The 27,796-nt window shown below is 40.9% G+C and overlaps 1 protein-coding gene across 1 annotated transcript; it reads left to right on the top strand.

Annotated features, from left to right (window-relative positions):
• The first annotated feature begins 1,991 nt into the window (after nt 1–1,991).
• Nucleotides 1,992–27,021, top strand: GHITM (growth hormone inducible transmembrane protein). Its single transcript, XM_003207773.5, has 11 exons — nt 1,992–2,125; nt 3,016–3,183; nt 4,451–4,550; nt 5,389–5,500; nt 6,185–6,326; nt 6,999–7,107; nt 8,008–8,196; nt 8,369–8,540; nt 9,369–20,508; nt 22,806–22,868; nt 24,698–27,021. The coding sequence occupies exons 2-9, from the start codon at nt 3,055–3,057 to the stop codon at nt 9,454–9,456; spliced, it is 1,041 nt and encodes a 346-aa protein (XP_003207821.1). The 5' UTR covers nt 1,992–2,125; nt 3,016–3,054; the 3' UTR covers nt 9,457–20,508; nt 22,806–22,868; nt 24,698–27,021.
• The last annotated feature ends 775 nt before the right edge of the window (nt 27,022–27,796 follow it).

Here is a 27,796-nt window from a genome sequence, read left to right as displayed (position 1 = left end):
CATAAATTATTACTATTTCACAATTAATAACTGAATTATGCATTTAAATATTAATTATTACAATGAATCCTTTAGTACCCAACAATTATAGAGTATTATAAACTCTGAAATAAATACGAGAAGCCTCTAAATAAACAATAACATTTGTGGACTGAAACTGCTTTTCTTTATTCTGTTTTAGGAGACCTTGGGGCTACAGACTTCAAAGCTCAGAACTTCCATTTACTCCAAAAGAAAGTAAGTCAACAATCTTCAGAGTAAGTAACATTCCAACCTTGAACCCCACTAGGTCTGGCACTCACACATGCAATTTACACACTTCCTGTGCTTCGTTCTTCTCATTCAAATTCTTCTTTAAGATCCCACACCTGATCTCTCTCATCTGACTTTCATTTTGCAAACTAGCAGTTCACAATATTCCCTTTCTTACGGTTTAACCAGGGAAGCCCTGAGGTATAGAAAGGCTTATCTCACAATCCTGAAAAGTTTATCTGGAACTCTCATTCTATTATTTCTGTACTTCATTCTGTATTCAACAGCTTTTTTTTTTTTTTTCCATGTTATATTTGTCTTTGATCCTGGCTCAAGGCCCTCACAGTCTGTTTTACTTGGCTGTGAAGAACCATGCCCATATGTAGTGTTGAGGCTGGAAGAAACTACAGAGCAGTAGCTGGAGTGGGGCTGGAGAGGGTCTGCCAAGGCAAACTTAAGGCTGCCAGAAGAATTCTCCTCTGAACAACACTGTGTTTCTCAATAGTGCCTGGTTTATAACTCAATGTAAAGTTAGGATTAGCATGAAAGTGAAAGCCTGAAATGCAGCCGGGATGGAGCTGGAAAAAAAGCTTGGCAAGGAGAAATAGGGCTGCCGAAAGAAATTTTCTCCCAACAGCATTAAGGCTCTGGGTTATAGAGTATCACCGACCTTTGGTTCAGCGTAAAGCTTATGCCTAGGGATGGAGAGAAAAAAAAATAATTAAAAATTAAAAAAGCCAGAGTTTCAGCTGGCATGGAGCTGCTCAAAAGAAAACAAGGGCTACGAATGGAAAATCCCTGGGCAAATCCATACTCTAGGCAAGCAGCTTTCCAAGGGCTGTTGATAGGGATAGCTTCAGGGATAGAGCTAAGTCCGGAAGAAGTTTAAAGCTGCAGTTGGACTGAGGCTGGAAAGAAGCTGCCAAAGGGAGGGTTCAGTTCTGGAAGGGCTAGAGCGTCCTCAACACGCTCTGCTTGGGTCAAGGCTGGAAACACACATACCTCTGATTTATGTACACAATGTACACAATGTTGTATTTTGTGGTTATGAGTCATGCTTATCTGCACCCAAGCACATCTCAGGCGCACAAAGCAGGTAACATATCGGTGGGGAAGGCATGGAGAACAAGACGGCTCGCTCTCCTTGAAGGCAGAGGGAACTGATACAGCCTCGCTCGGGGATTTTCATCAAGCTGATGCCATCTGCTGTTCGCGCAGGGCCGAGGAGCAGGCAGGGCAGCAGATCCCGGCATGCGGGCCCAAGCACACTACGTCCGTGCTTTGCACACAGCGGGCACTGGGATGAAAACGCCCTCGGCAGCTCGGCTTTCCCGCCCTTATCTGCGTGAGCAGCGGCCCGCTGCTCGCTAGATACAGCCGACAAAATCACGCAGCCCTGGGGCGGCAGCGGGGAGCGACGGCCGCAGGGTGGCGCCCGCACTCAAAATGGCGGCGCTGCGGCGCGCTGCCCGCGGGTGTAATGGCGGCCGATTCGCGTCGCTCGTTTCCCTAACGAGCGTAGCGGTTCCGTCCGCAGCGGCAGGCGCGGTGAGAGCGCTCGGAGCCGGCCCTGCGTAAAGCAGCGTTGTGGGCCCGGTGGTGACAGCTAGAACTACGTGAGACAGCGCGAGCGGCTCATGGCGGCTTCCAGAAATTTCTGTGCCCTCATTAAAGATGGCGCGGCAGCCGTCAGTGAGGTTGCAGGACGTCGCTTCTCCCCGTTTCCGCGAGCTAGCGGCGCTTGCGCGCTCCGGAACCATGTGGGAGGAGCGAACCAATCGCGGCGGCCGCGCGGGTCAGTGCGTCACTTCCGGCCCGAGTGGGTGTTGCGGCAGGACGTTCGTAAGATCGAGTGGGCACTGGGGCCGTGCGGGTGCGTAATGGGCCAGGCCAGGCGGGTGGGTTGCTTTTGTAGGCTGTGGGTAGAGGAGCTGGGTCGGGTTGTGTTGGGGTGTGTAGAGCCGGGCTGGCAGAGGGTGGGGGGGGCTGAGGACTCGGGTTAGGCCTTTTGGAGGCTTTCCCGTTGCGGCCCAGCCATGAGATGAGCGCTGGGTTCCTTGTTTAGCCCCGCATAGCGGGAATAGCTGTCCTCGCCCCTGGGGGCCGCAGCGGCTCTGCGGTGCCGCTTTTTCAGGTGAACGCTTTGGGGCGCTGGTGTTCCATTTGGTCTTTAACAGTGCGTTGCGGTTGATGCAGGAAGCAGTTTGCTTCAAATACCAGCTTCTTCTTCTTTTTCTTCGAAATAAAGTCGTGTTCACGATGCTTTAAGTGTAAGTTCTTAGCCTGTGGATTTACACGCAAAGAGTAGGGCGTAGCTGAAGAAGTAGGATGTGTCCTTCTGGGTGTTTTCAGTTACGAAGTACAGTTTTGTCACTGTGCTTCAAAGCTGTGAGATTTTTTTCTGCTATCATTGCTCTATATTGTTGAAGTACACCTAACGTTGATTTCTTTGCTCATGATGCACGTGATACTTGTGGAATTCAGGTACCATTTGCAATACTAAGCTATCTATGGAGTGCAGAGGCTATTCTTTACGTACGCTGTTGATTCATGTCTAAGTCGTGTCATTGTTCTCTGGTCTAAACTGCTGCAGGATGGCCTGAACTTGTGTTCTGGGCAGTGACCTTGACTGAAAGCTCTGTGAAACTTGTCTATTACTACTATTTCAGCTACAGGCTGTGCTGTAGTTGAGGATAAGTACAAAGCGTACATTTTTGTCTGAAAGCCACATAACAAAATGGTAAAGCATGCTTTCTCATGCAGTTACAGAAACACAGTATATAAAACTGTTACCAAGCGAACATGCTGGCTGCACGGCTCGTGTGCCTGAGGATGCTGCCATGGCAGGCTATCCGCCCCACCATCACTCAGGCTTCCCCAGCTCTGAGGAACTCTGGTATAAAAGCATTTCGTCTGTGGCAGCCTAACCAGGTACAGTAGATTTTGAAAGATCGAGTGTTTTGCCAAGAGAGTTGTGCTTGCAATGCTTGTTTTGAATGATTGTGAGCCCTCTGCTTGTTTGGGGTATCTTCTGTAACTTATATCAGTAATCAAAACCCAGAATTTGTTTTAAAAGACTTGAAATAATGTATTGTATTAAAATTCTTGGGAAAGGAAAAGAATGTAATTGACATTGAGTATGCATTCCTATGCAAGTTGAGAGGAGCAGAAATTCTTGTATAATCTGTTCCTATGTCCCATTTCCCAGTACGAGTCTTAAATACTATGTTGAAGTACAAACTTTACTTCTGAAGACTTTATTCCTAGTATATTTTTAGAGTTGTAGCACAGATTTGTGTGAAATCTGAATTCTGGCAAGACTATCTGGAGACTTACTAGCAGTTCCAAAAACTGGACTGTTGTTATTCTAAGTCTTCACTGACAGAAGATTATTCTGTGTGTTTTCATCATAAGCATAAAAAAACTATTTTAATTAACTTAAGATTTCAGGTTGTTTTTTTGTTTTATTTTTGTTTTCCATTAATAAGGGGTGTCCCATCACCACAGCAGTGATTTCAGAAGACTTGAGAAGTTGTTTCTGCTTTTAAGTATGCGTTTCTTTGCTGCTCTTGCACATTCTTGAGGCTTCAGTAGAGCAGCATGCTGTATTTGTTTGGGTCAGGGTAGTCATAGAAACCTTCAATTTACAGGCTTTCATTCAAGGTTTGTTCTCTAAATTAAGATTAGATTTGAAAATGAAGAATTCACGCTGCTATCCCATGTTTACTGGGCAGGAGTACTATTCTTGTACAAAATTAAGTGAAATGTGAGTTGTTTACATGAGAAGCAAAGTAAAAAATCTTTATGGTGTTGCTTAATACTGTGGGAACAGAGCAGAAGAAATGCTGGCATTTAATCTTGTTTTGTTTTGTATTTTTTGCTAAAACTGATATCTTCTGCTTTGATGTTACGCTTCTATCATGTGAAAGTGTTTTTTACAAAGTTACCTAAAGTGTGTTGTTCAGCTGTTCTGCCTGAGCTGGATTGTTTCATGTCTCCAGGGAGAAGCACAGGTAAAATAAGAGACAAACTAGCAATTGCAAGTGTGTTGAGTGACTGGCAGTGTTTCAGCGTGTTAAAAGTTAATTACTTTCTTTCAGAAATGCTTTGTTACTAATCTGTACATGCAATTCCTTAAAAGGAATTTCTCTTAATTTGTTTCATTGAGTTCTTCTAATTTTACCATTGAATCTAATAGTGCTATGCCACCAGAATAAGAACGGGCGTAAAGCGTGGGAAGATTGGCCAGGAAATTAAAGAAGCAGCATTTGAGCCATCTGCAGAAACTGCTCTTAAAGGTGGGGTATCTCTGCTTTAAAAACAGCAATCTTTTAAAAAGCTGAACTTTAAAACTGTTGAAGGAAACAGTTCCCTTCAAACCACTAAATATTTTGAGAACGTTGTTTAGTATTTTAAATTGACCCGTGACGTATCTTAAATGTCTGGAGACCGTTTTTCTGCCTGTCTTTTCTGTGTTCTTGCTGCATGTATATCTCAATTTCTCCCAAGAAATTTCTTGTTTCTGCTTTGAGCTACGGTTGTGAACTGTTAAGTCAGCATGAGTTCCTGTACTCATGATGAGTATGATGATGATGAGTTGAGATGAGTACTTCATTGATTGGAGATGTTTGAAAGGAAAAAAAAAAAGTTTGCACTTTGCTACATCTGTTTTGTATGCTATTGAAAGCAAGTACTGTTCTACAATGTATAAGGATTAGAAAAAAACAACAAACTGACTGTGTTTTAATCTAATGCCAAAGAGCTCTTGATCAAGCAGGCATTAAGAGTGGATGATAGGACATAGTATCTACAAGTTTTTTGTGGGGGAACTTTTTAACTGGTTTTGTGTTGCTATTCCTGTTTGTTTATGTAATAAAGACCAGTAAAGCCAGCGTTTTACTAGTTAGTCTCTTAAATTTTATTCTGTTTTATGAAGCTCTGTAGTAGTGGTGGAGTGAATCTAGAATGTTTTACATAAAGCTCTTTTAGAAATGGTAACACAACTGTGAAGCTTTAAGAAGCTTAGTGTGGATCAGCTGTTAGAGATAAAAGAAATTAGTGTGAAAACGTTATTATCTATCCAAGAAAAAAGCATTGATGAGTGCATGATTTTTATTTTTTTTCCCTTTAATACAGTTGATCGTCTGGGCAAACTTGTTGTTGCTGGAGGGGCTGCAGTTGGTCTGGGGGCACTCTGTTACTATGGCATGGGCATGTCCAGTGAGATTGGAGCTATTGAAAGAGCAGTGTAAGTAAGATTGTTTGTTGTTTTAAGGAAAGGAGACTTGAAGCAAGTCTCCTTCCTCTTGTTTGTCACTTCTGTAGCTGTTGTCTCCTAATATACATGTAGCTTATTTTTCTTAAGCTCTGGGCAGAAAGCCCTTCCTTCTGTGCAGGATTCTAAGCTTCCTATCCGTAGGATGATGAAATCATACTACAGCAGCACTCATTCATGTCTTTCTGTTACTCTTGCTCTCCAAATGACACGCACGTCTTGTTACAGATAAACATGGGCACAGTGACTCAGCATTTGTGGGCAGCTCGCTGTGCTTCTTACTGCTCGGGACACATTCTGTACAAATTTTTCCTTAATCCAGTTTATTGTACATACACTTTTTTTCTAGTTTTCCGTAGTTGAAATTTGTTACTCTTCCCCTTTTGTATTTTCTGTGAAGTATGCTTCCTACACAAAATTGAACTGTAGTTGACATTCTTTGTAGTTGTTGCTTTAATTGTTATGTAATAGCACTGCATAATGGGAAGAATTTGAAAATTCAGCCCCTTTGTTGTAGGAGGAACTCATGACAGAAATTGCTAAACCCTAACAATTCTTAGGATGCTCCCATTGTATCCTTAGCTTGAAAATGCTTATAGTTGGTCTTCATTCTGGTGTTGTTAATTGCACGGCTATGTACAAATGCTTATTTTTCAGTATTTGGCCCCAGTATGTGAAGGACAGAATTCGCTCTACCTACATGTACTTTGCAGGAAGCATTGGCTTGACAGCACTGTCAGCTGTAGCAGTAAGCAGATCTCCTGCACTCATGGGCCTTATGACAAAAGGCTCCTGGCTGGTAAGTTCATGTTATATTTAGAGTGTCTGTAAAATGATCCTAAATGTTAATGGTTCTTATCAAAAATAAAAAAATGGAGCTGTGAAAGGTAAAGCAGATATTCACAGATTTAGTCTTTAAGGACACAGACATATATGAGTGCCTTAATGGCATTTTTTGACTAAAAATCTGATGCATCCAATTACATGCTGATGTGCCCCTCTGGTACCTTCTTGATAGTTTGTGGAAGACCAGCTATGTATGCAAGAAGAAAAAAAAAAATGCTATGCTGTCCTGACCAGCCGTATGCAAGTAATAACTTGCTATGAGTGGCTGTCTGAAGCTAGTAATGCTACTTTTGTCACTTTCTAAGAATGAAATCAGAGATTTTTATGCATTTGTACTCCTTCGTGTGCTGTTCTTTATAACTCCTTGAAAACTCTCCTTTTCGCTGGGGCCAAAATGATATTGGCTGACAAATCATCCAGGTGAGATAACGGGACGTGTCTGCTTCCTACGCATTCAGTGTGCTGAGTGCAGTGGAATAGTAGTGGTTAAACATAGCACAACATCTAGTCGTTAATCCTTGTGATAAGAGCAAGTTATCTCCTAGGAGGCTGGGAGAGATCATGTGGGAGAAGAGAGACCTTTTGTCCGTATGCCAACTTGAGCTCTGTAATGCTGTTCTTACAGGCAATCGGTGCAACTTTTGCCGCTATGATCGGTGCTGGAATGTTGGTCAGGTCCATATCCTATGAAAACAGTCCAGCAGCTAAACATCTTGCTTGGATGATGCATTCAGGTATGTGTTTATAGTTTTCATTAAGTTGTCTGCTTTTGTATGACTAAATTCTTACTTCTACTATAATATCTAAGCTTTGTTAATTTTTATGTGCTGCTGTAGATTTCAGAGACCAGTGAGGTGTCTCATGTGTCCTCTAATTTCTCATAGTTTGGCTCAAATTTTGCTTAAGCATGATTTTTACCAAACTGGATAGAACTCATTTCTTAATATTTGCTTTGGTTTCATGATTACTTTCTGGCACCATAGCTTCTGCAAGCACTACGCTTACTGTATTTCAGCTGTACAGGATAAGTAAGCATATGAAAACTGGTCAGAAGGATACAGTTTTGGTATTAAACTGCAGCTGCTTAATCGTATGTTATCAACTGATTTGTAGGATGGAGTACAGATTCATTTCTTACGGATGTTACGTGCTTCAAGTAACAATGGCTGTCATAAAAACTTTTGCCAGAAGCGTGGTTTGGGAAAGACAAACTCATCAGGCATTGGAATGACACTTCTTTGTAGAGCTGAAGTTTCTACTAAGAAGAAACTGATTTTATTGTAGTTATTTGTCATTAATAGGTAGAGGCTTCATACGATGTTCTAGTGAAAAGAATGACTGACTTATAGCAAAAAAAAAAAAAAAAAATCAGTTTTCGGAGTTCCTGAAGCTGTGAAGGAGTTGATTAGTCCATTCTAAGATGAGCTTCCGTAAGTATTTTCTAAAGCCAGAGGAAAGTAGATAGCTGAGCTTAAGATTGTACGCTTATCTAGAAGGCAGCATGATAAATTGGCAACCAAGTGCCTTGGTATTCTGTCATGTGGGTGGATTCAAGCCATGTTATCTGACTCAAATAGATGTGGTGTTTTTACCTGGACTGTTCCAAACCTGTTACGTTTTGTTGCTTTGGCTAGGTATCATGGGTGCAGTGGTGGCTCCTTTAGCTTTCTTGGGTGGTCCTTTGCTGATCAGAGCTGCCTGGTATACAGCTGGAATCGTCGGAGGGCTGTCAACTGTGGCCATGTGTGCTCCAAGTGAAAAGTTTTTGAACATGGGAGGATCACTTGGAATAGGCTTTGGCTTTGTTCTCGCCTCTTCGATTGGTAACGTACCATTTTAATGCTGATAAATAGAGTAGGCAGTAAACTGAAGCTGCTAGAATGTGCAGCTTACTTCTAATTGCAGAGTGGCCTGTCCAGTTAAAATTGGCCTGGAGTAGCCATTGCAAGACATGTGCTGCAGCTTTGTGTAATGGTATTGCATATTATTTTCCAGGGTCCATGTTCTTGCCACCGACTTCTGCCTTTGGGGCTGGCTTGTATTCAGTAGCTGTTTATGGAGGATTGGTACTCTTTGGCATGTTTCTGCTCTACGATACACAGCATGTTATCAAGCGTGCAGAGACTATTCCATATTATGGAGTAACAAAATACGACCCGATCAATGCGTAAGTATTTAGATCTGAAGGCATGTGTTGAGCTGTGTAGAACTATGCTTTATTTCTGAAGAACTGTGCATTTTATTTGCTTTTGTCTTTCTGTAAAATTGAAAGAATCTTAAGGTTTAGAAATGTAATGTGAAAATAACTAGTGGAGTTGAAACTGAAATCATCTACCTGAAATGAGGGAAATGTGAATTGAATATGTGATGTCACATGCTCCTAGTGATATTAACTGTAAAAAAAAGTTTGTTTTTTGAATCATTACTAGGAGGATTTGTAGCTAATCTCTGCAAATAACTATCAGTATCAGCTGAGATGAAGCAGGCTGAATCTTCTGTAGTCATGTAAAATTTATCAGTCTTAATATCCTTTAAAAAAAAAAAACCAAAAAAAAACTTCAGCAAGGCTTTACAGTAAGAAGGGTTAACTGACCCTTGGTCACGAGAAGTCTGACTTACAGGTAACTTCCTCACTGTAAACATCTGTCTGATCTTAGGTCAATTCCTCATTTCTTTGCATCTGATCATCTGTAGATAGCATAGTAGTCATCACCAAAATTCTTGAAGTTACACAGTGAGAGTGTAGAAGTAAAAGAATCCTGTGAGAGAACGGTATGTTGTCTGTTGAGATTTTTTTGCGAATTGATGCCGCTGGCAGAGATGGTAGAGTGAAATAAGGCAGTATTATTACTCATCAAGCCTAGAAGACATGCTGGAGTTGAGTTTTATTACAGGCCTTTCATAGAGGCTTTTAAGAAGCCAAGTATAATGGCATGAAATACCAAATAATACTCTTTCTGTTTAGCAGGATTAACTTAAATTTTTTCTCTCTTAGGTGCATGGGCATCTACACAGACACGCTGAACATCTTCATTCGTGTGGCCACCATGCTTGCTGGTGGTGGAAGTGGAAGGAGAAAGTAAACTGAGACTCTTAGCAGCTGTCTGACAGCTCAGACCATTAAGTTGTCGATCTAGTGCATATAGTAAATAAAAATTCATCGTTACCAGCAGTTTTGCTGCAGGTCAGAAGTTTAACGCATTTCAGCCTGTTGTTTAAGTGCAGTGTGATTCAGACTTAATAGTGTTTCATCGAACACCTTCCAATAGTGTGAACGACTTCAAAGCGTACGTATTTGGGGAAAGTAAATTATTTAAAATATATCTGAGTAAAATTGTCTGATTGTTAATGAGCTTGGAAGCAGTTCAACTGTTGCTTTCCTTTATACTGGAACTGCGCAGAAATAGTAGTCACTTCTATAGACATATCTTATATGCAGACGATGACACAAGCTACTTCAGGAAATACTGTTCACATATAACAGTTTTCAGTTAAGATTGTGTAAATGATATTTTCTTGAAGAATTTAGAAGAACTGAGCGAAGTGGATATGGCACTGAATGCGGCAAAGGCTACTGCTGCCTGGGCAGAAACTTGAGAAACATTTAAGCAATTGTCAGAAATGCACTGGATGGGATGGGTGATGTGACCAACAATGTAAAGGAGACAAGATGAGGAGCCTATGTGACATCTGCCCTACATGAAAACGTCATTCTCCTCCTGGAGCATGTGAAGACACCTTGTCTGTTTCCCAGTACTTTAATGGTGAATGGATATAATAGCAGTTGGACTTTTTTGATAGTAGATCTATCAAATTGTTGGGTAATGATAGAAATAGGTCTTTCTTGTAATGACTAATTTTTGGTATTTTAAGTGAAGCACTGTTCTTCAGAAGAACTCCCCACGTTTACTTGCTCTTAGAAGCTTGTACACTTGGCACTGAAAGAAAGGGAATTGAGAATGGCTTGCTGTAAACCCAGGTATCATAAGCATACCATTATTTGATGCTGTAGTTCTCTCTTTAATTCCTTTTCCAGATAAGGAAGCGTTCCTGTCAGTGAAATTGATTTAACGTTAAGAAATATATACTTGCTAAAGTACATTGCATTGTATTGGATTAAGGGGCAAGGGCACAAGGAAGTTTTGAGCTCATAGAAATGACTCGACTTCAGTTTTTCTGGTAAATTACGCTGTGTTTATGGGAGAAATAAAATTCTAGCCTCGCATGTTGATAACTCTCACTTTTCCTGCGTAACTAAAATATTTATTTTAACATTGCACTAATAATGCACTAATAACTTGGTGAAGAGTACTGTACATTTTTCCCCTACTGATTCTTTTGTAAGAGAATGTGTTCTCCTCAGTTTAAAAAACAAAAAATAAACATGGCTTCCAGTTTCACTGGCTGCCATCCTTTGGAGGATGTTGACCAGATGGAAAATGATGATCTATAGTTGCTTCCACAGCATCACAGAATGGCCAGGGTTGGAAGGGACCTCAAGTATCATGAATCTCCAACCCTCTTGCCACATGCAGGGCCACCAACCTCCCCATTTAATACCAGCCCAGGGTCCCGTCCAACCTGGCCTTAAACACCTCTAGGGACGGGGCATCCACAGCCTATCTGGGCAGCCTGTTGCAGCACCTCACCACTCATAGTAAAGAAAGGGGCCTTTCTGGTGTGTCTTGTTGACTGTGGACTGCAGGCAGTGCTGCTGGTTTGTTGTATACTACGCTATTTCTCTTCAGTCACAGGGAAGGAACAATGGACCGTGAAGTACCTTGCCCAAAACCTTTTGTGCTCAAAGATTAGACGGCACGGTCTTGTTTCCAGCACTATTTTCCATGAAGTGAAATACGTGATGCTTAAGAGGAGGGAAGGAATCTCTTGAGTTGTGACAAAGTGTTAAGTTTAAAGGGTCTCACCTTTTCAAGCAAGTTCATATGCTTAATCAGTTTCCCCATACTGTTGCTGTAGCTGAACATAGCGATATGCTTGTCATAAAGTTCTAATCTACAGCAGGCTGCCCTGTTCAGAAATTTAGGTAAACGTGTCTGTAATGAAAGAGAACTTGGACCAACCTACTGGTTTTGTTTTTCTGGGAACAAAGGTTTAGAGGCTGACTGAACCGCGATGGGGGATCCCTGGGTGCTTTGGAGTAGTAAGGTATGGAAGACAGCACTCTAATGGGAAGGTCTAACAGCCTTTTAAGAAAAAAGCTAACAACCTAAAAGTGTTTCAGGAAGCATGAAAACTCATTTGTATTGGGTCTTCTGGAAAGATGTAGATGAAGTTCTGTCATCAGGAAAATATCCTATTAGGGGTGGCTGTGTGGCCCCCCAAAAATGGGGGAAATGAAAGTTATTTTACATGTGAATGCCATGTAACAATCAAGATTTATCTTAACACAGTGCTGATTCGAGGAAGGATAAAAACTTAAAATGCAGTGGTTTAATAGGCATGAGAACCTGGTGCTCGTTTTTCCAGGGGCAGCATCAGTCTGGGAGTTTCTCATGCTGGTTTTCTGTCCTGCTCCAGCAAATTTGAAACTCAAAACTTGAACGTTGTATTGAACTAAACAGATCGTTGAATTGTGTTGATAAAATTTATTAGTGCTGTTAATGGAAGTAGTTTATTTTGTTTCTGTAGGTTTTTAAAACTTAGGAGATTCTCATCAAGTAGGAATTAAGATCTGTTAAGTATGTCTTAGTTTTGAGGGCAAAGGGAAGCTGTGGAAGGGCTGTTATTTAAGTCTCTTTAATGTTGAGTACTTTCAAAATGACATTAGGTGCTTTATATCCTGAAATTCAGACCTGTAAAAGCTAATCAATACTGCAGTTAGTTTTTAATACCCAATTTCATTCAACTCAGAAAAACAGGAAGCTCAAATAGTTGTTCCAGGAGGCTACAAACACTTAAAGGCTGATCAAAGAGTAATACTGGTTCTGTTGTTTTTGAATGAGGAATGTTACTTAACATTTTGCTGGTTTTACTTTGTCCTCTCTTTTGGCTACTTTTGTTGCCTGTGGTGTTTGTGTGGGTTTTTTTTTTTTTTTTTTTTTTTTTTTTTTTTATGGTTATGAGGCTGTAAGAGGTTTTTTTCACATCTTTTTTTTTTGTTGTTGTTAAATTGAAGAGAGTTATATGTAATTGAATTCTATGTTTGACTTTTAATAAAGCCTTCAGGAAATAATTCTGTAGGGCACTTAAATTATTTTTGAATTTATGAGGAGTGGGAGAAATGAGTTATAAAAGCAAGCAGGATCAAACCTTTGCTTAGTTTCCTCTGTTTTGAGTGAGTAAACTTGTATTTAAGGAAAGAACAGTTGTCATGCCTTAGAGTGAGATCACGAAGCACTGTGTAGTTTAGTGAGAAGTGTGTAAGCATGGCAGCAAGGAAGGAATTGTAGGTTTCATTAGCCAGAAATAGGGCCTTATTTAAATCATGATTAAAATAGCATAGAACCCAGGAGCGCAGTGCAAAGGGAGACAGTTCCAAACTCTCTTCAGCCTAGTGGAGATAATGGTTAGCTTTGTTTACTGAAGTCTTAAGTCAAGTGTTAGATCCTATGCTGAATTGTGACGGGTACTGCAAAAAGCTGGCTCGTTTCAGTGTGGCTTATGCAGGAAATTGGACAGGATAGCAAAGTTGCAGCTTTTCTCAGGCTAAAAATGTAAAAACCTATATACTCATGCGTAGTGACACTTAAGGGTCTGTTTCTTTACTTAACTGAAGCAATTCTGTTGAAAACACTTTTTTCGTTTGGACTGTATTTGTGCCCATGAACTACAATGAAGGAAAGAGGATGGGGTAGGGAGGAGAAGACTAAAGGGTTTTGTTAGCTCGTGCAGGCAGACCAATGGAACCTCTTGCAGTCATCGAACCATAGATTCTCAATCACATTAGTAACTCCAGCCAACAAAGGTGGATAGAGATGTATGCTGTGCTTCCAAATTGGTCAATCAGGGGTAGTTCAAGGTGATAACAATTACTTCAAGAGGAACACAACTGATAGTTTTGCTTGTTTCATTACTCTTAATGTATGTGTATGTGGTATGGGCTTTATTGCTAAACTGATTGTAGTTGATCCTGCCCTTATTTCTGCTGTGTGTGATGGTACCTGAGCAATCTGTTGCTACATTTCAATGAGGAGGCTAACCTGCCTTTGGTGTGGAGACATTTGGAGTGGGGAAAAAAATCACAGCAATTCAGATCCACAATGGCAGAATACTGATGGGAATGAATTCTGTCCATGAGGACTTAGACTGAATGCAGTGCTAAGTGTTCTACGTGTGAAAGAACGTTCTTTTGTTCTGATCATCTAGTTTAAGCAGGATATAATTTAGAAAACTTTTGACAGCTGATATGCCAAAGCCTGCAGTTCCTTGAGAGGGCAGTGAGAAGAGCTATGCAACTTTCTGGTTATGGAGGCAGTTCTGTCCCCACTGTGCCCCACTCCTTTTCCCCAGAGCGAGGGAGAAACAGCTCCTACATGGGGAGGACCATCTATCCTTCCATTGACTGTAAGAGATTTTTCTCTCATTCATAGTTGCTGCAGTTTGAGAAGTTGCTTTTCCTTGTCGTCTTTCAGAAAAATGATGAAGAATGCAGGACAGTTGACCGGGTCTTTTGCACAGAGTGCCTGGTTAAATTGCTCAATGCTTAATTCCTGAAGACTTAGTATGAGGAAATAAAGTGGTACGATGACAAATGTCTGGGCAGACATCTTGTTCTCCTTCCTGAATAGGTAGGGCATTTAATCAGCTGGCAAGCCTCCAGAGCAGAAGTACTGTGCAGCTGTCAGCCTCTGGGTTTTCCAGAAAGATGGTGTGATTAATCTGCATATTGATCAGTTTCGAACATAAATAAAACTTGTCTGCTGATCTGACAGGAACTGGTTTCAGGGTGGCAGGGAGAGTTTGCCCTTCTGAAGGGGTGTACGTGATGTTGCTCAACCGTTGTGGCGTATTCCTGGTTCTTCTGTGTGCGTATGCTGATGGTTTAGTGCAAAACAAGCAATGATTTTTTCTTGTTTTGGTAGTATGAAGTCCAGATTTTGAACAAAGGTGTTTGGAAGCACAGGCTGAGGCCGTGTGCATTTCTGTCACAATATGAATTTCAGCTTCTCTTCCTCCTGTCATCTCCTACACAGACAGTTGTATGTTTCATCACTGGTGTAGTCTCAGCTACTCGCGTTGGCTTGCTAAAACCACATAGGTCTGTTCACTGGATGCTGTTTCAATGTAATGAGCCCAGTCTATCCCTCCAAGCATTATGGTCACTTCAACTGTATTTGTGACTGGGAAGGAAGAAAAAAATAGATGTCATGAACAATCATTTTGCTTTTAGTTTGAAGTTTGATGGGGCAGGGAAGCATGGCTGAAACTTCTGTTGAGTGCCCACATTTTGACTGAATCCACACAGACAGGTGATGTCGGTGATTAGAAGGTGAGCTTTTTGCATTGCACCTGAGCTTGCATTTCTCTTTGCCTGGGGCACTAATGTATAATTTGCCAACATATCTGGAGTTTTGTTCTCCTGAGTTGTTCTGGAGGGAAATAAAATCTGCTATGTTACTTGCTCTTACAAGTTCTAAACTCATGAATGGATGTATTGCTTTAAGAAATGTGGTTATTTTTGCTTGGTTTTGCAGGTGTGTGGTGTTGTTTTCAGCTTTCTTGTGCTATCATTCTTCTTTGTTAGAAGAGGACTTGTTGTATTGCTTACGTGGAAGAAGCAAGCATCTTCATCCCTGGGCAAGCAGTCACCACAAAAAAGGAATGAGGTGGTATTGATGGTAGTTTCATAGCAACTTGTTTGGGCTTCGTGGAATGGTACGGTGATTTTGGGTTTATGCTTAATAAATTAACGGTACCTCTGCTATAGCATGAAAGCAATTGCTTTGATACAAGTAAGTCATCGTGCCTCTGCTACTTCACCAGTGCATTGGTGATGAGTTAGTGACTTGGAAGAAATATAGTACTTCTTTAGGTACCTAGACCCCCATATAATTTGTGTACTGTGTGTCTAGGATATTTTGTGAATGTTACCCTTAGTCTTAAAGATTTTCCAGTGAAGTATTTAATGCTGTTTTTTGTTTTCTTATGTTTTTCCTGTTAGTGGTCAGAAGCTCTATTTTTTTCTGTCCCTGGCAGATTCCTTGTTGCCCAAATCCAGGATGACAGTGTTGTCATGCTATTTTCTCATCAAGAGGCTGGTAATTAAAAACAGTTCGCAACAATTATTTTTTTTAAGTGTGCTAGTTAAGAAGTGGCAACACAATGTGTTAAAAGGTTGAATTTATGCTTTGTTGATTTTTATTTTTTTTTAAACAAAAATTAACAAATAAAAAGAAAAACACAATTTTTTTAGATACAGCTTCATTCTTGAGAATGCTGCTTTACAGTAGAGGTAAATAATTGTTCAGAGGCTTAATATGGGTGTTTACAAAAACAAACCAAACAGCATTAAAAGTGAGGAATGAAGAAATCAGCAAAGACATTGTCTTTCTGAACCTCTTCCCATTTGTTAATCTCTGAAAGTAGAATCTGAAAGGAGAGATCCTTAGATCTTAAGGTCAGCACTTTGAGACACAGTGGGGGAATGTGTGGGTGAGAGAATTATATTTCTAGAGTGGGTCACTTCTGCTGCCATTGGCTATTCTTCACTGCTGGAGTGAGGTTGGCAAATGGTGGGTTAATGACTCATCTGGGGACCTCCTGCAGGTGGGTTTTTTGGCTCTGTAGCAGCTGGAATTCCAACGTAGGGCTACAGGTCTGAACAGCCATCCTTACTGAGAACTGCCACAGACTGATGTACTCAGTTTCCTGTGTTGTAAGAGCACATCTGTACCTTATAATGCTGAAAGCCACTGCAACTGAGCGCTGAAATAAAAATCCAATTCTGCCTTAAATACTACGTGGAAGGGTTATTTAAGTGCACTATTCTTCTCCCAAAATGAGTCCATTTCAAATTTTGAAGTGCAAAGATGGTGCAGCTGCTGACTTAAATTATGGTGTAAAGCAGAACTACTTGAAACATTGTGGGGAAAGGCAGCATGCTCAGGGGCATAAGGCTGTGAAGAAAAGTGCCAGCTAGGTAAAGAGCACCCTTGCTACCACTATTCCGTCATTTGAGAGAGAGCAGCTGGGAAAAATATTGCAAGGAACTAAAATAAACCCTTGTGATGAAGGCAGGTGTTTATCCTCATGGAGTAATGGATAACAATCACCTGCATAGGATGTTGGCAATGGAGAGAGGAAGGAAGAGCAGAGCTACAGACAGAATAACTCATTGTACCGCAACAGCAAGAGATCTGTGAGTACCAGGGGAATGGAAGAAACTGCCAGCTGAATGTGGAGGGGTTAAAAGCAGGGAAATCTTGCGGAAGTCATAGAAGAGTAACTTATTTTGCTACTTTTTCATTAGGTAATTAATTAGGTAAATTTGGTAAACCACTATCAGTTGCTGAAAGGTGAGTAAGCATGTACTGAGCTCTGTAAATTCTGGAAGCATTTGTGCCAATTGTCAAAGCAGGTTGTAGGCAAAGGCCTTATTTTGTGACAACTGATACGATGGTTATGGTTATACCAACCCATTATGATTACCTCTCCTTAGGAAATTAATGTGTACAAATATGAAACAAGATTAACACACTAAAATCTGCCGCTTTAAATTTTGATTTTCAGTTACTTCAAGGCCTTTAAATGGATGTCTTCCGTAGTACATGGAGATGTGGTACAGTCCATTGTAGTCTCAGTCTATGATGAGAGGCTGCTTTGATCACAGGCTGAATTCTTGCCATAGCTGTAGTGTCCATTAATATAAGCGTCATACCAGAGGCTCCTTTGAAAAGTGAAGGATTAACAAATTATTTAATAGATATCAACTTTCCGTTGTACAAAACAGGGTTTTTCTTTTTGTCCTTCCAGTCTTGTCACTGAAGTATATGGACAACTTTCACGTGTACAGAACAAACACGGGGCCTGTTAGTACCAAAAAGGAAGGGAAAGAATGATTGGAATCATGCAAAGGGGCAGGGAGACAGTCCAAGTGAGTCTCCAGTCTCCAAGTGAGAAGTCACTTAAAAAGCTAATCGAAATGAGCCTAATTGCTGATACAGATGTGCTGTCTGAATAGGGGACACAGGCATCAACAGTAGCAAAGGTGTGAAGCTAAGACTATAAATCAAAAACTATAAGGCTGAGGGTAACTTCTCTTGAAGAACACCACGTGTTTTCACTGGAATAGATGAGAGAAGAGAGAGACGCTGGAGAAAATACAGAAGTCAACTGTTCTGCTCTGCTTTGGAGCAGAGATCCTCCATGTTTGATGGGAGGACCAAAACCATGTTGCAGGCAGCATCCTCCTATTTGCTTATGTGTTAACCAAAGTTGCAGAGATGGTGGCAGCCTCTCTTCGTAGCAAGCAGAGCTGGGTGTGTATGGGCAGTACTTCAGACTCACCTGGCCAAGTCTTTTGCTCTATCTTGATTTGATGGCTTTTAAGGAAGTGGTTTGTTTGGCTTCTCCAAACTCGGAATGAGAAATAGAAAAGCAGGCTGGAAGCAGAGATCACAGCTTGCTGCTATCTGCACGGTTTCCTCACAGTAGTGTATCTGAGCATTCAGAGATGAGGCAAACATGCCTATTATCCTTATTTCCCATGACAGCAGCTGGAAGGCTTGGATTGCTCAACAGAGGAGACCTAGTAGCAACTTGCTTCTTTCAAGCAGAAAGCAAGAGAGGTGTCCATGCAATGCACACTTACCTTGCTTGCAGTGGGTGGTAAAATGACAATGTAGTCATCTGTATTTAGGAGAATAATTATTTTTAAGCACTCTTGTGGCCAATGCTGTTTTGTAAATATTTAAGAAAAATGATTCCTTTTCTTGTGGCGGGTGTTGGTAGCAACTGTATTGCATTCAACATTCCAGAGCCCTTACCGCTGGCTTAGATGAACATAGCTGGGGATGTCAACAGCCATGATGTGACGAGGTTCTCTTATACAATTCATACCCTTATTACCTAGTTACTTTCCCCTTCTGTATTCAACTTTTATTTCTTATTGTGCACACTGAAGGAGGAGGCGATGGTGTTATTCAGTGCTATAGACATGAGAGATTCTTGGGGTATAAAGTCTTACTAGGTTTGAGTTAATATGTGCCTTTTATGAGGTGTTTTTTTTTTATTTATACTTTATGTTTAAGGAAGAAAGCCAGTTGGGTGAGGCAGTTTTAAAAGGCCGAAAGAAAGTTTTAAAAGAGCCGAAATGCTGTTATCTCTATGGGGAATAAAGACGAGAGTTTTTTGTTAACAGAGAAGCGTGAGAAGATGTTGAGTGTGTGTTTCAGAAATAACCACATTGCTGGTGAATTTAAAATTGGTTTGGGGAGTAAAAGATTTTAGAATGTTCAGGATAGGTAACAATTTTGATCTAAGAATTTCAATTATTTGTCATTAGAGAGTTTACGTATTTCAATTGCAAACAGTAGCTGTTTTCTGGGTTCCACTGAGATACCTTGTTCACGTGGTTACTACCTATAAATAGTTATGCTCAGTCACAGAACAAACTTTTTACCAGTAAAGTAACCTTGTTCTTATGTTGTTTCCTCCACAACAACATAAAGTAATACACCTTTTGGAAAAATCTTTCAGTCGTGTTCCGTGTACGGTTTTTGTCTGTTCCTCTGAGTAGAAGCGAATGTAGTGATGCAAATTAAAGGATCCATTCTATACCAACACGCAGAAATAGTGTTGGCTCTTCAACCATACGTTTAAACTATTTATGAGCCAAAAATCATAAACATAGATCAAAGATCTATTGTCCCATTGATTTTTCTGTGTCATTGACTGTACTCTAAAAGTACTTTGAGAATCTTAGTTGCATGAGTGATTGAGATGTGGCCGTGGTAAGGAAGGGCTGTTTGTATAGCACTTGGAAGAGCATGCTTTGCATAGCAAATGCTGTTTGTGATTTTTATCTGAAAGGCTTGGTAACGTCAGCCTTAGTAGAAAAGATGGGCAAATTAGCAACCCTCACAATACTTGGATACTATAAGGTATAAAGGTAGAGAAAAGCTTTGTGTGCTCAAGCTGGTAGGCTAAAGGACTGACCCTGATTTGGAAAGCTATTGATCCAGCACAAGAAGCAACCTAAATTCAGAATTGGGAATATGAAACTTTTTGAAGTTCAGGGTTGAGGGAAGAGGGATGAATGTGCAGGTGCACCAGAGTGCACCCGTATGTCCTGCTGCAGTTCCAAGTCCAGGCAGCTTGTGGGTGTAGCCCAGGCAGCTGCTCAGATCACAGCAGATCTAAGTCATTTCATAATAAGCTGTGAGAACAAGGTGCTGTCAGACCTACACTGCCTCAAGAACAAGGTGCTGTCAGACCTACACTGCCTCATTTAAGAGACTCGACTGCAGCTGATCCTATCTCGAAAGGTTTTTAAACATGTGTTCTCTGAACTTTGATACTTTGTTGAATTTGATGGACTTCCTAATCTTGATCATTAACTGGAATCTTTGCAAGAGACTTAATTAACCGAGTACATTAGATACCAAGAAGTTAATGATAAACTCAGAAATACGCTGCATGGCCATCTGTCTTGTTAATTATGTTGACACCACATTGAAGTTGCTTTGATTTAGTCCCTCCAGGTTTGGTGTGGCTTTTCTGTTTCAACTCCCTTCATTTCAGCTGTGCTCTATCCTTCCAAGCATCCAAAGGAGCCCAGACTTTCACCAAGGAGCTGCTGTGAACCTCAGGACAAGCGCTCTGCATCGGGGCATCCCTCTGTGCTCTGAAACTCAAAGCCAAGTGCTCCCTTTTAACTGGTAGTGCTTGCGCTAAAGCAGCTAACTGCTGCCTGATTTATGAGTAAATTGTTTCTCGTAGGAGGAAGGGCTGTTTGTTTCCATACCCTTAAGTGCAATACAAAGGCCAAATCTCCACCCATTCTCAAGACAGGTCTGATCAACATTATAAAAACGTGAAGTTATGCTGGAGGCAGACCAGAAAGCTCCTCAGCCTCCTAGAAGACGCCTCCTGACTTGTTGGGAGGATGAAGCTCCTGGCGCTCTGTGGCTTTCTGTTTGTCTTTCTTTTGTGCCTCAGTGCTTTTGCTGCAGAAGGTACAGTATATTTTTCTAAGATGACTGTTTCCTTTCTTCTTTTGTGCTTCCCTCTTGTAACTTAAAAGAAAAAAAAATGCTCATTCTCTGATTGTTTGTTGATTTTAATTAGAGGAAACAAACAGAGCTTGTCAACTGGGGAGGAAAAGACAACTAATTTAGGGAAGAATTTAGAACTGCTGAATGTCTTTGCTTGCTTTGCATGGTGGTTTTTTTCTTTTCTGCCTGTTGCACGCTGTGCAGAGTTCTCAACCTTCATCTGTGTTCTGAAATCCACTCTCCATCTGCAGCCCTGAAAAGAGGTCCTTGTTATATTTTTTTCCAGTAAATAACTATCTAACGTTGTAAGAGTTGCACATTGCCCGAGTAGTGAAGAAAATATTAGTGGAAGGCATCGTTACGCTTGTGGAATGAGGGGAGTATGGAGCAGAAGTGGAGTAAATGGGAAGGTCTGATCAGAGCATGAGATGGGTGACAGATGGTAGCTCTCCTGACCATCAGTCAGTCTCAATTTTTTTCTTTGGTGCTGATATTGCATAATTTAATAACTGCATTACTTTATGGCACTCGTTTACCACTTTGTAGTATTCCAAAGCACACAATTTCAGAGTGGTTTAGACCTTAAAACAGGCTTCTTTGTCCACAGAACATATCTGTAGATGCCATTCTGGCTTTGCGAGGTAAAGGGTTTAGTAAGACTTTGAAACTGAAGAATGTAATGCTTAGAACTCTTGGTTACCTCCTCAGATTTGATCTTTGATGTTGTAAAGGCCCAAGACCTATCGTATTGTTCCATGGTGTTTATTTTTCAGACAAGATGTAGTGAATGACTATGAGATGAGGAAAGCCAAATAAGTGTCCAGTCATCAAAAGCAGCAGATTTGTCATGCTTCATGCGTTCTAGAAAGCTCATAAAAATCATTCGATGCATGCGCATGAGTGTGGAGAAACATGTAGAAGCTGTTCTTCAAAAGTAGTAGCGCGAGTTGCCCAGTTTTCTCCTTTACCAGAGCTGATCTCAGAGGTAGATATGTCAGCCAGAGCTGTGTGAGGGTGATTGAATGCCGGGGCGTGTTGTTTTATGTGTGCCGTAAGTCAAAGGAAGCTGGAGTGTGTCTAGATTGGTCTTCAGGAGCACAGCAGAAGCGACAGCGGTACCCAGTAAGACATAAGTAGAGAGCTACTCTGTAATAATGTTCTTTTCCAATAGCATGCATCCGTGGAAGTTGATAGTTCCTGGGATCAAAAGAGTTTTTGTAGGATGCTTTTCCTTATCCATAATGATCCAGAAGCACACTGGTCAGCAAGACTCCTCCTAAGTAACGTGCGTGAGGTTTCTGGGTCGTGTAAGCATGTGAGCGTGCTCAAGTGCAACCGATGCCGTGGTGTCGCAGAGCAGTCTAGAATGAGCTGCAGCTATGTGCTCACTTCTGACTGTGGTTCCAGTGCAGTGTTACTCATTCTAGCTGTGGTAAAAGTGCCTGAGTGTATGAATGGAAGTTAGATTTTATGTGAAACATGTTAGATCAGAATGAAGCAATGGTAATGTGACTTCTCAAGCTCTTGGATGCTAGAACAGTCGCCACCACTTGCCTTGGCTGTAGGACCGTGCCACAGGGATTTCTGGGATCGCTGAGCATGTGGGAGATTTTGCTGTTGAGAATTCAACCACCTCCATCCTTTGTGTTCCACCTCTGCTCTGTGCTTGCTACCTTGCCAACCTTTATTCTCACTATAATGTATCCAGTTCTGTACCAAGCATTCAAGCACAATCAACAGCTCACTTAGGTCTATTAGACAGGGAGTGACTAAATGGCTTTGCCTGTTCAAAGCAATTTGTTCTGTACCTCTGTGCATTTGGACCCAGAGATGCTCTATTTGTCCTCTTGGTAATCTTCTATCCTTTCTTTAGGTGACACAGCTGTAAAAAAAAAAAAAAAAAAAAAAAAAAAAAAAAAAGCATTGTTTGTTTTGCATTAAGGCAACTGGAATTTGCTGGTCATGTTGCCTGCTAACGTGTGAGCTTTCAAAGGGTAAAAATCTTCAATGTATCTGGCATATTTTGTCTACTAGCAATGATAGAAGATGATGAATTAATTCCTGTTCTGTGCTAGGAACAAGGTGTGAACAAAAGTAAAAATCAGTCATGGCGATCCTTTGTTTCAGAGATATCTCTCTTCTTTGAGGACTTCAATGGTAAAAAATGTAATCAACATGTCTGTGAACTCTAACGCATTTTGTGTGTGTACTCTGTATCTTTTGTTTTCCTTGATAATGTATGATTTTTTCACTCTTAGGTCGGAATGTTAAAAAAGGCTGCTGTTTAAAACTGGCCAAAATCAACAGAAAAGTGCATAAAGGTAATATCTGTGTTTTTATTGTAGCAATTAGGTAATGCTTAATAAGATAAGACTTTAAGATAAAATCACATTGTTTAACGGAGTTTGCCATGCAAGTATTACCTTTGTTGTACAGTTGAGACATTGTTTTCTCAATCATGCGACGCGTCAGTGTTAGGAATTGAAGAAATAGGACTAGAAAAGCTTCTCTTTAATGCTCACTGTGTCAAACACTTAGGAGAAAGGTGGTAGTCTGTTCTAAGCATAAAGTGTTGTATCAATTCATGCATTGTGGAAGGTTGTGCTGCTGTTTTGAAGGCAGGAAGTATAGAATCATAGCATGGTTCCTCATTGACAAGAACAGGGACTACAGAAGTGCAATTTTATGGTGTCTTTGCCTTGCTCCATTCTGTGACTATCTGTGGGTGAATACATCCCCATGTCTTGAGCAATTGACCCTGAAGCATAATTCTGTTAATTACAAAAAATTCAGATTTTGACCTTGCAATGCTGTTTGGACCAAGAATTACGTGATGCTGGATTTGCCCTAAGAAAGAATGTCTTTGGACTTCTCAAGTGCAAGTGTACTTGCATTTGAGAATTTCAAGGCCTTCTCTAGCCAAATATGTTCCCTGTGAGCACAGGTAGAAGAGGAGGGACTCCCTGTAGTCTTCTGAGATTGTTTATTGTGAGGGGAAATGCCAAAAATCATAGCTTTCAGAGTGAGGACAAAACATTGTTGCTTTTTTTAAAGTATTCTGGATGGTGATTTTTTTATCCTTTCAGAAAACCTTGAACGTAATGGTGTTTGGGGTGAGTTTTTTTAGCCTCATTGTCTGACTGACTGGTGCTGTGAAATGGCGATCAAATGCAGATACTTGTGTCTATGGACTTGTTATTTCCTGGCAGTACCTTTTTGTTGACTGAAAACACTGTGTACTTGAACAAGCCTGCAAATGGCTCCATTCACTTGGCACAAGCAGATGAAAAGCAAGGGAAAACTGAAGGTTGTCTTCTTGTCTGGGTGATTGTTGGAAGAATTATGTCTGATTTCCTTGTTCTAATTAGGTTATTTTGGATAGCAAAAGGAAGGTTCCATTTCCTTCAGAAAGAGTTCCTTTCCTCAGACTAGATTTTTCTACAACTGTATGCTTCAGTGTACTACAATGTTGTCTCACTTAACAATCTTGTACATTTTCATTTATCCTTAGTACGATCGCTCAGTATCTTTCCTAGCCCCAGACCAGACTGGATCTTTCTATATGTCCATAATGTTATTAACTTCAGTAAGACACGGGTAAAAGAGATAAACCATGAGTAGATCTATGAGTGAAAATAATAATAATTAGGTTTTCTCCCTAAAGTAACAATATTTGAAATTGTATGTTTCTAAATGCATTAAAATGGCTAGCTAATAAGTTTCAGTAAACTTGAAAGACATGGAATATGATCAATAGCCTTTTCTCTTTATTCCAATTCTTCCTCATGAAACTACTGATATTGAACTTCACTGCAAATTCATTTCCAGTGATAAAATACTTGGAATCCTTCATTCCTCTTTGTAGTTAGGTGACCTAAGTGGGAATCCTTGTATTTCTCTGCAGTTTTCCTTTAGCTGATGCCTACAACCCTTCCTATTCTATCCCCCCAGTGCTGAATGGAATGGGTAATCTCCAGCAAAGCAATGAAGAAAACGTATTGCTGTTTCATACTTTTTGTTTTCAGGTAACCGATAACCTAAGCCTGGCCATGTTAACAGTTCAGTTTCAGGTACGAATATTTTGTGTCGTTGCAAGCACTTCTGTTTAAAAATCTTAGCATTTTCTCTCCTTTCTGTCTCCATCTTACAGGTACGCATTCCAAAATGACGCCAATGCAAACAAGGAAATGCAAGCCCTGTGCTGCACCAGGCCCTCTCTTCGCTCCCGGACCTCTTCCACAGCTAAAATGAGCAGACGGAGCATCTGTCTGCCTACATGTCCCAGTGCTTTACTTGGTTGAGGGTCCTCTTTTCACAAACAGTGCATGAATGCCTGCTACTTTGGTCAATATTTACATAATTCCCTCAGGCTTCATCTTGTTATCATTAACTTGGCAGTTGAAAAGCCAGGCAGAGCTGCCTGGCTGCTACTAGACTTTATCTGTTGCACATTCCTCTTAACCAAACAGGGATTTAGCTCTGCAAACAAGCAAAAGAGGAGGGCTGGACAAAATGCTTTGTTTTGCATCTCTGGGTGGGAAAAGGCTAATGTTGTTATTATTTCTGGTTATTGCTATATATATGCGTGTATTCAACATTTTGAGTAATTTCTTACTGACAAAAGGATTCTGCTTGTAGCTAGGCACATGACAAACTTGTTCCTGCAGTATTTGTTCTCAGTGCTTGAAATCCACTCGTAAGTGGATTTCTAGCAAGTGAAAATGAGATCATGATTTAGAAGGGGCTGAGAAGCTAGATAAGCAGGCTGTTTTAAAATAGTCGCGGAGGACTAGATTCACATACAGTTCTAAGCATTTCAGTATCTCCCGTGGGGGACAAATTGGGTTTCAGAAGCATGGGGGCTGTTCTTTCACTTCCCAGAAGCATGTCATCAGGTGGATATTAAATATGCTGAAATGATGTTCAGGTTAGTCAGATTAAATCTTCTCCTTCTGAAGCCAGAAGGCAGTGGTTCTGTTCAAGCACCTGATCTGTGTGATCACTTCCATAAACAGAACTCACTGAAGCATGATATTAAACAAATGCTGTGAATAATGCCTGAGTGCTAAGGAGAGAAACAGAAGCTGTCTGCTGTCATCACCACTAGAGCTTTCACTCAGGTATCTCCTGCCCTTTTCTACCTGTCTCCTGTATGTGCTGTTATTTCCGTGCCCGGGGTGAGTCCTCAAACCAGAATTGCTTGGGGGTTTATGAGCTTGGCGTTTCCTCTGGTGAATATGAGGTGCACTGGAAAGCTTTTCCTCTCTTGGGCAAATTGAACTTTGCCAATAGTAATTTTACCTTCAGCAGAAGGAAAACCGCGGTTTCCCTATGGTAATTTCCAGGATGATAGAAATGGTCTCTGTGTCCTTCATTAATCTGGGGGAGCTGTGTGTGAGGGTTAGATGCCTATTGTAACCCATTCAGGCAAAAGTGTTCTGTGATCTGGCCATGCTCTCTTATTGTCAACGTTTCTATTGTGCTGAGCAATTGTTATTAATGCGCTTGATTGCTTTTTGAGTTCAGGTAGATCCGACCCTCGGCTCCCTAGCTGTGAGATGACCACACACAGTGTTCTCATATCAAAGATGAAAAGGATCCTCCGGTCCTCGCAGGATCTGAGCCAAGGTTGATGGAAAAGCTGTGTTCAATAGTTACGCTGACCACTGGGCAAACATGTTTGTTTTTGTACCTCACAAAAGGTGTCAGCAATAGCAGTGATATAGTAAGTGTTTTCAGCCGTGGTTTTATCTCTAAGATGTGGCCATGTGTTTACAGCTCCATGCAAAGCATTAGTAACAGGTATGAGGGGTTCTGCTCTCTAACATGAGTTAAGGCCATTTGTTTTATGTTTGCAAAATGCTATGAGATTTGTCTTTCTGCCCTCCTTAGAGCAGGATCCACGCTCTGGTCCTTTTTCAGGCAGCATTGTTTTTGATAGCAAAAGAAGCTGCCCGAGACCATCAACATAATTAGAGAAATGCAGGGGGTCTTTAGATATCATCCATGCACTTGAGTATTTTTATTCACCTAGCTTCTCAAGCTAGCCTCAACCTAGTGTTAAGGGCTCTTCAAGTTTATAAAAATGTCATGTCAGTGAGGTGTTGGTTTTGACTGAACAAACTAAAGCAGGACTTGTCAAGCTATTTCAGCTCTGACTGTGATGACAGCTGCTCAAATAGGGTTTTTGCCTGGCCTACTGGTATCCAAGAGGTCATCTGTCATCTTCCTGAAGGTGATTCCTCACCTTCAAGTCGACTTTGACTTCTTGAACCATTTTCCCTATGTGGCAGAACAGAGTTAACATCTGATCGCAGCTTCACCTTACAGGCACCTGTTCTTCATTTTGTTTCCTTTATTTCCATGTTTATTTTTTTTTTGTTTTACCTGAGAAGAAATGTATTTACTCAGTGGCTTTGCAAAATCCACAGTCTGTGCTTACACGAAGCAATAAATTCAGCGTGCCCAAGCTCACACATGCGTTTCTTTGTATCCTGTGTTTTTGTGCGCACCTGGCTGTCAAGCATGAAGACAGCTGAGCTTTCAAGTTCCAATAAAGATATGTTTGATGTATCTCTATGCCTCCCAGAATACATGTTGGATCCTAGTCTGACCTTGTCCACTTGTTTTGAGGTTAATACCATCAGCTGACACCAAATTGGTCTTTTTATGCAACTACGGATGTGACCCATCAGGAGCACAGAGAAATGGTTGCTGCTGAGAGGGGCTGTTAGAGCACAAGCAGTATGTTGTTTTTTTTTCCTTCAAACTCTGTACCAGAAGTCTCAAAGCTACACATTCTTTGTACAAATAATAACCTCAGAGTTGTATTGAGGGCTCTTGCCGTTGACTCCTCAGCTTTCTTGACTCTGGCCTACACCTCATTCGAGCGTCTGGGTGTAGCTGCTTTCAGGATTTTAGCTCTGGAGAAGTTCTGTTAATCCAAAGTATGGGCTACTATAGTAGTTTCCTATGATTGTATCTTCTAAGGAAAACCAACATCCCGCATTGGTAACGTCATTACAGATGATTAGTCAGATGAAGCATGAAGCAGAGGCTTGAATTCTTGCTCTTGCAGCAATTCAGCATTATAAGGCTTCTGATGGGCACTGGATGACTAAGTTGCTTTCCAGCACCCAGCTGTCTCATCTTGATATTTTCGTCTTGGAGTAGGTGTATAGGCACGGGAGAATTTCCCCCAAATTACTTGTGTTTTCAGTGTGTCGCTGGTGAAATCTGCTGGAAGTTA

The sequence above is a fragment of the Meleagris gallopavo genome, chromosome 8, assembly GCF_905368555.1.
Source record: "Meleagris gallopavo chromosome 8, MGAL_WU_HG_1.1, whole genome shotgun sequence".
In the NCBI taxonomy this organism is placed as follows: Eukaryota; Metazoa; Chordata; class Aves; order Galliformes; family Phasianidae; genus Meleagris; species Meleagris gallopavo.
The sequence above is the reverse complement of the archived record's forward strand: the minus strand, read 5'-3'. Positions and strand labels throughout refer to the sequence as shown.

Bases quoted from the DNA above. Each gene is read 5' to 3' on its own strand.
- GHITM (XM_003207773.5), top strand. From the start codon at position 3,055: ATGCTGGCTGCACGGCTCGTGTGCCTGAGGATGCTGCCATGGCAGGCT. The intron at 6,327-6,998 runs GTAAGTTCATGT...CTGTTCTTACAG, and splicing joins TGACAAAAGGCTCCTGGCTG to GCAATCGGTGCAACTTTTGC. The intron at 8,197-8,368 runs GTAACGTACCAT...ATTATTTTCCAG, and splicing joins TGTTCTCGCCTCTTCGATTG to GGTCCATGTTCTTGCCACCG.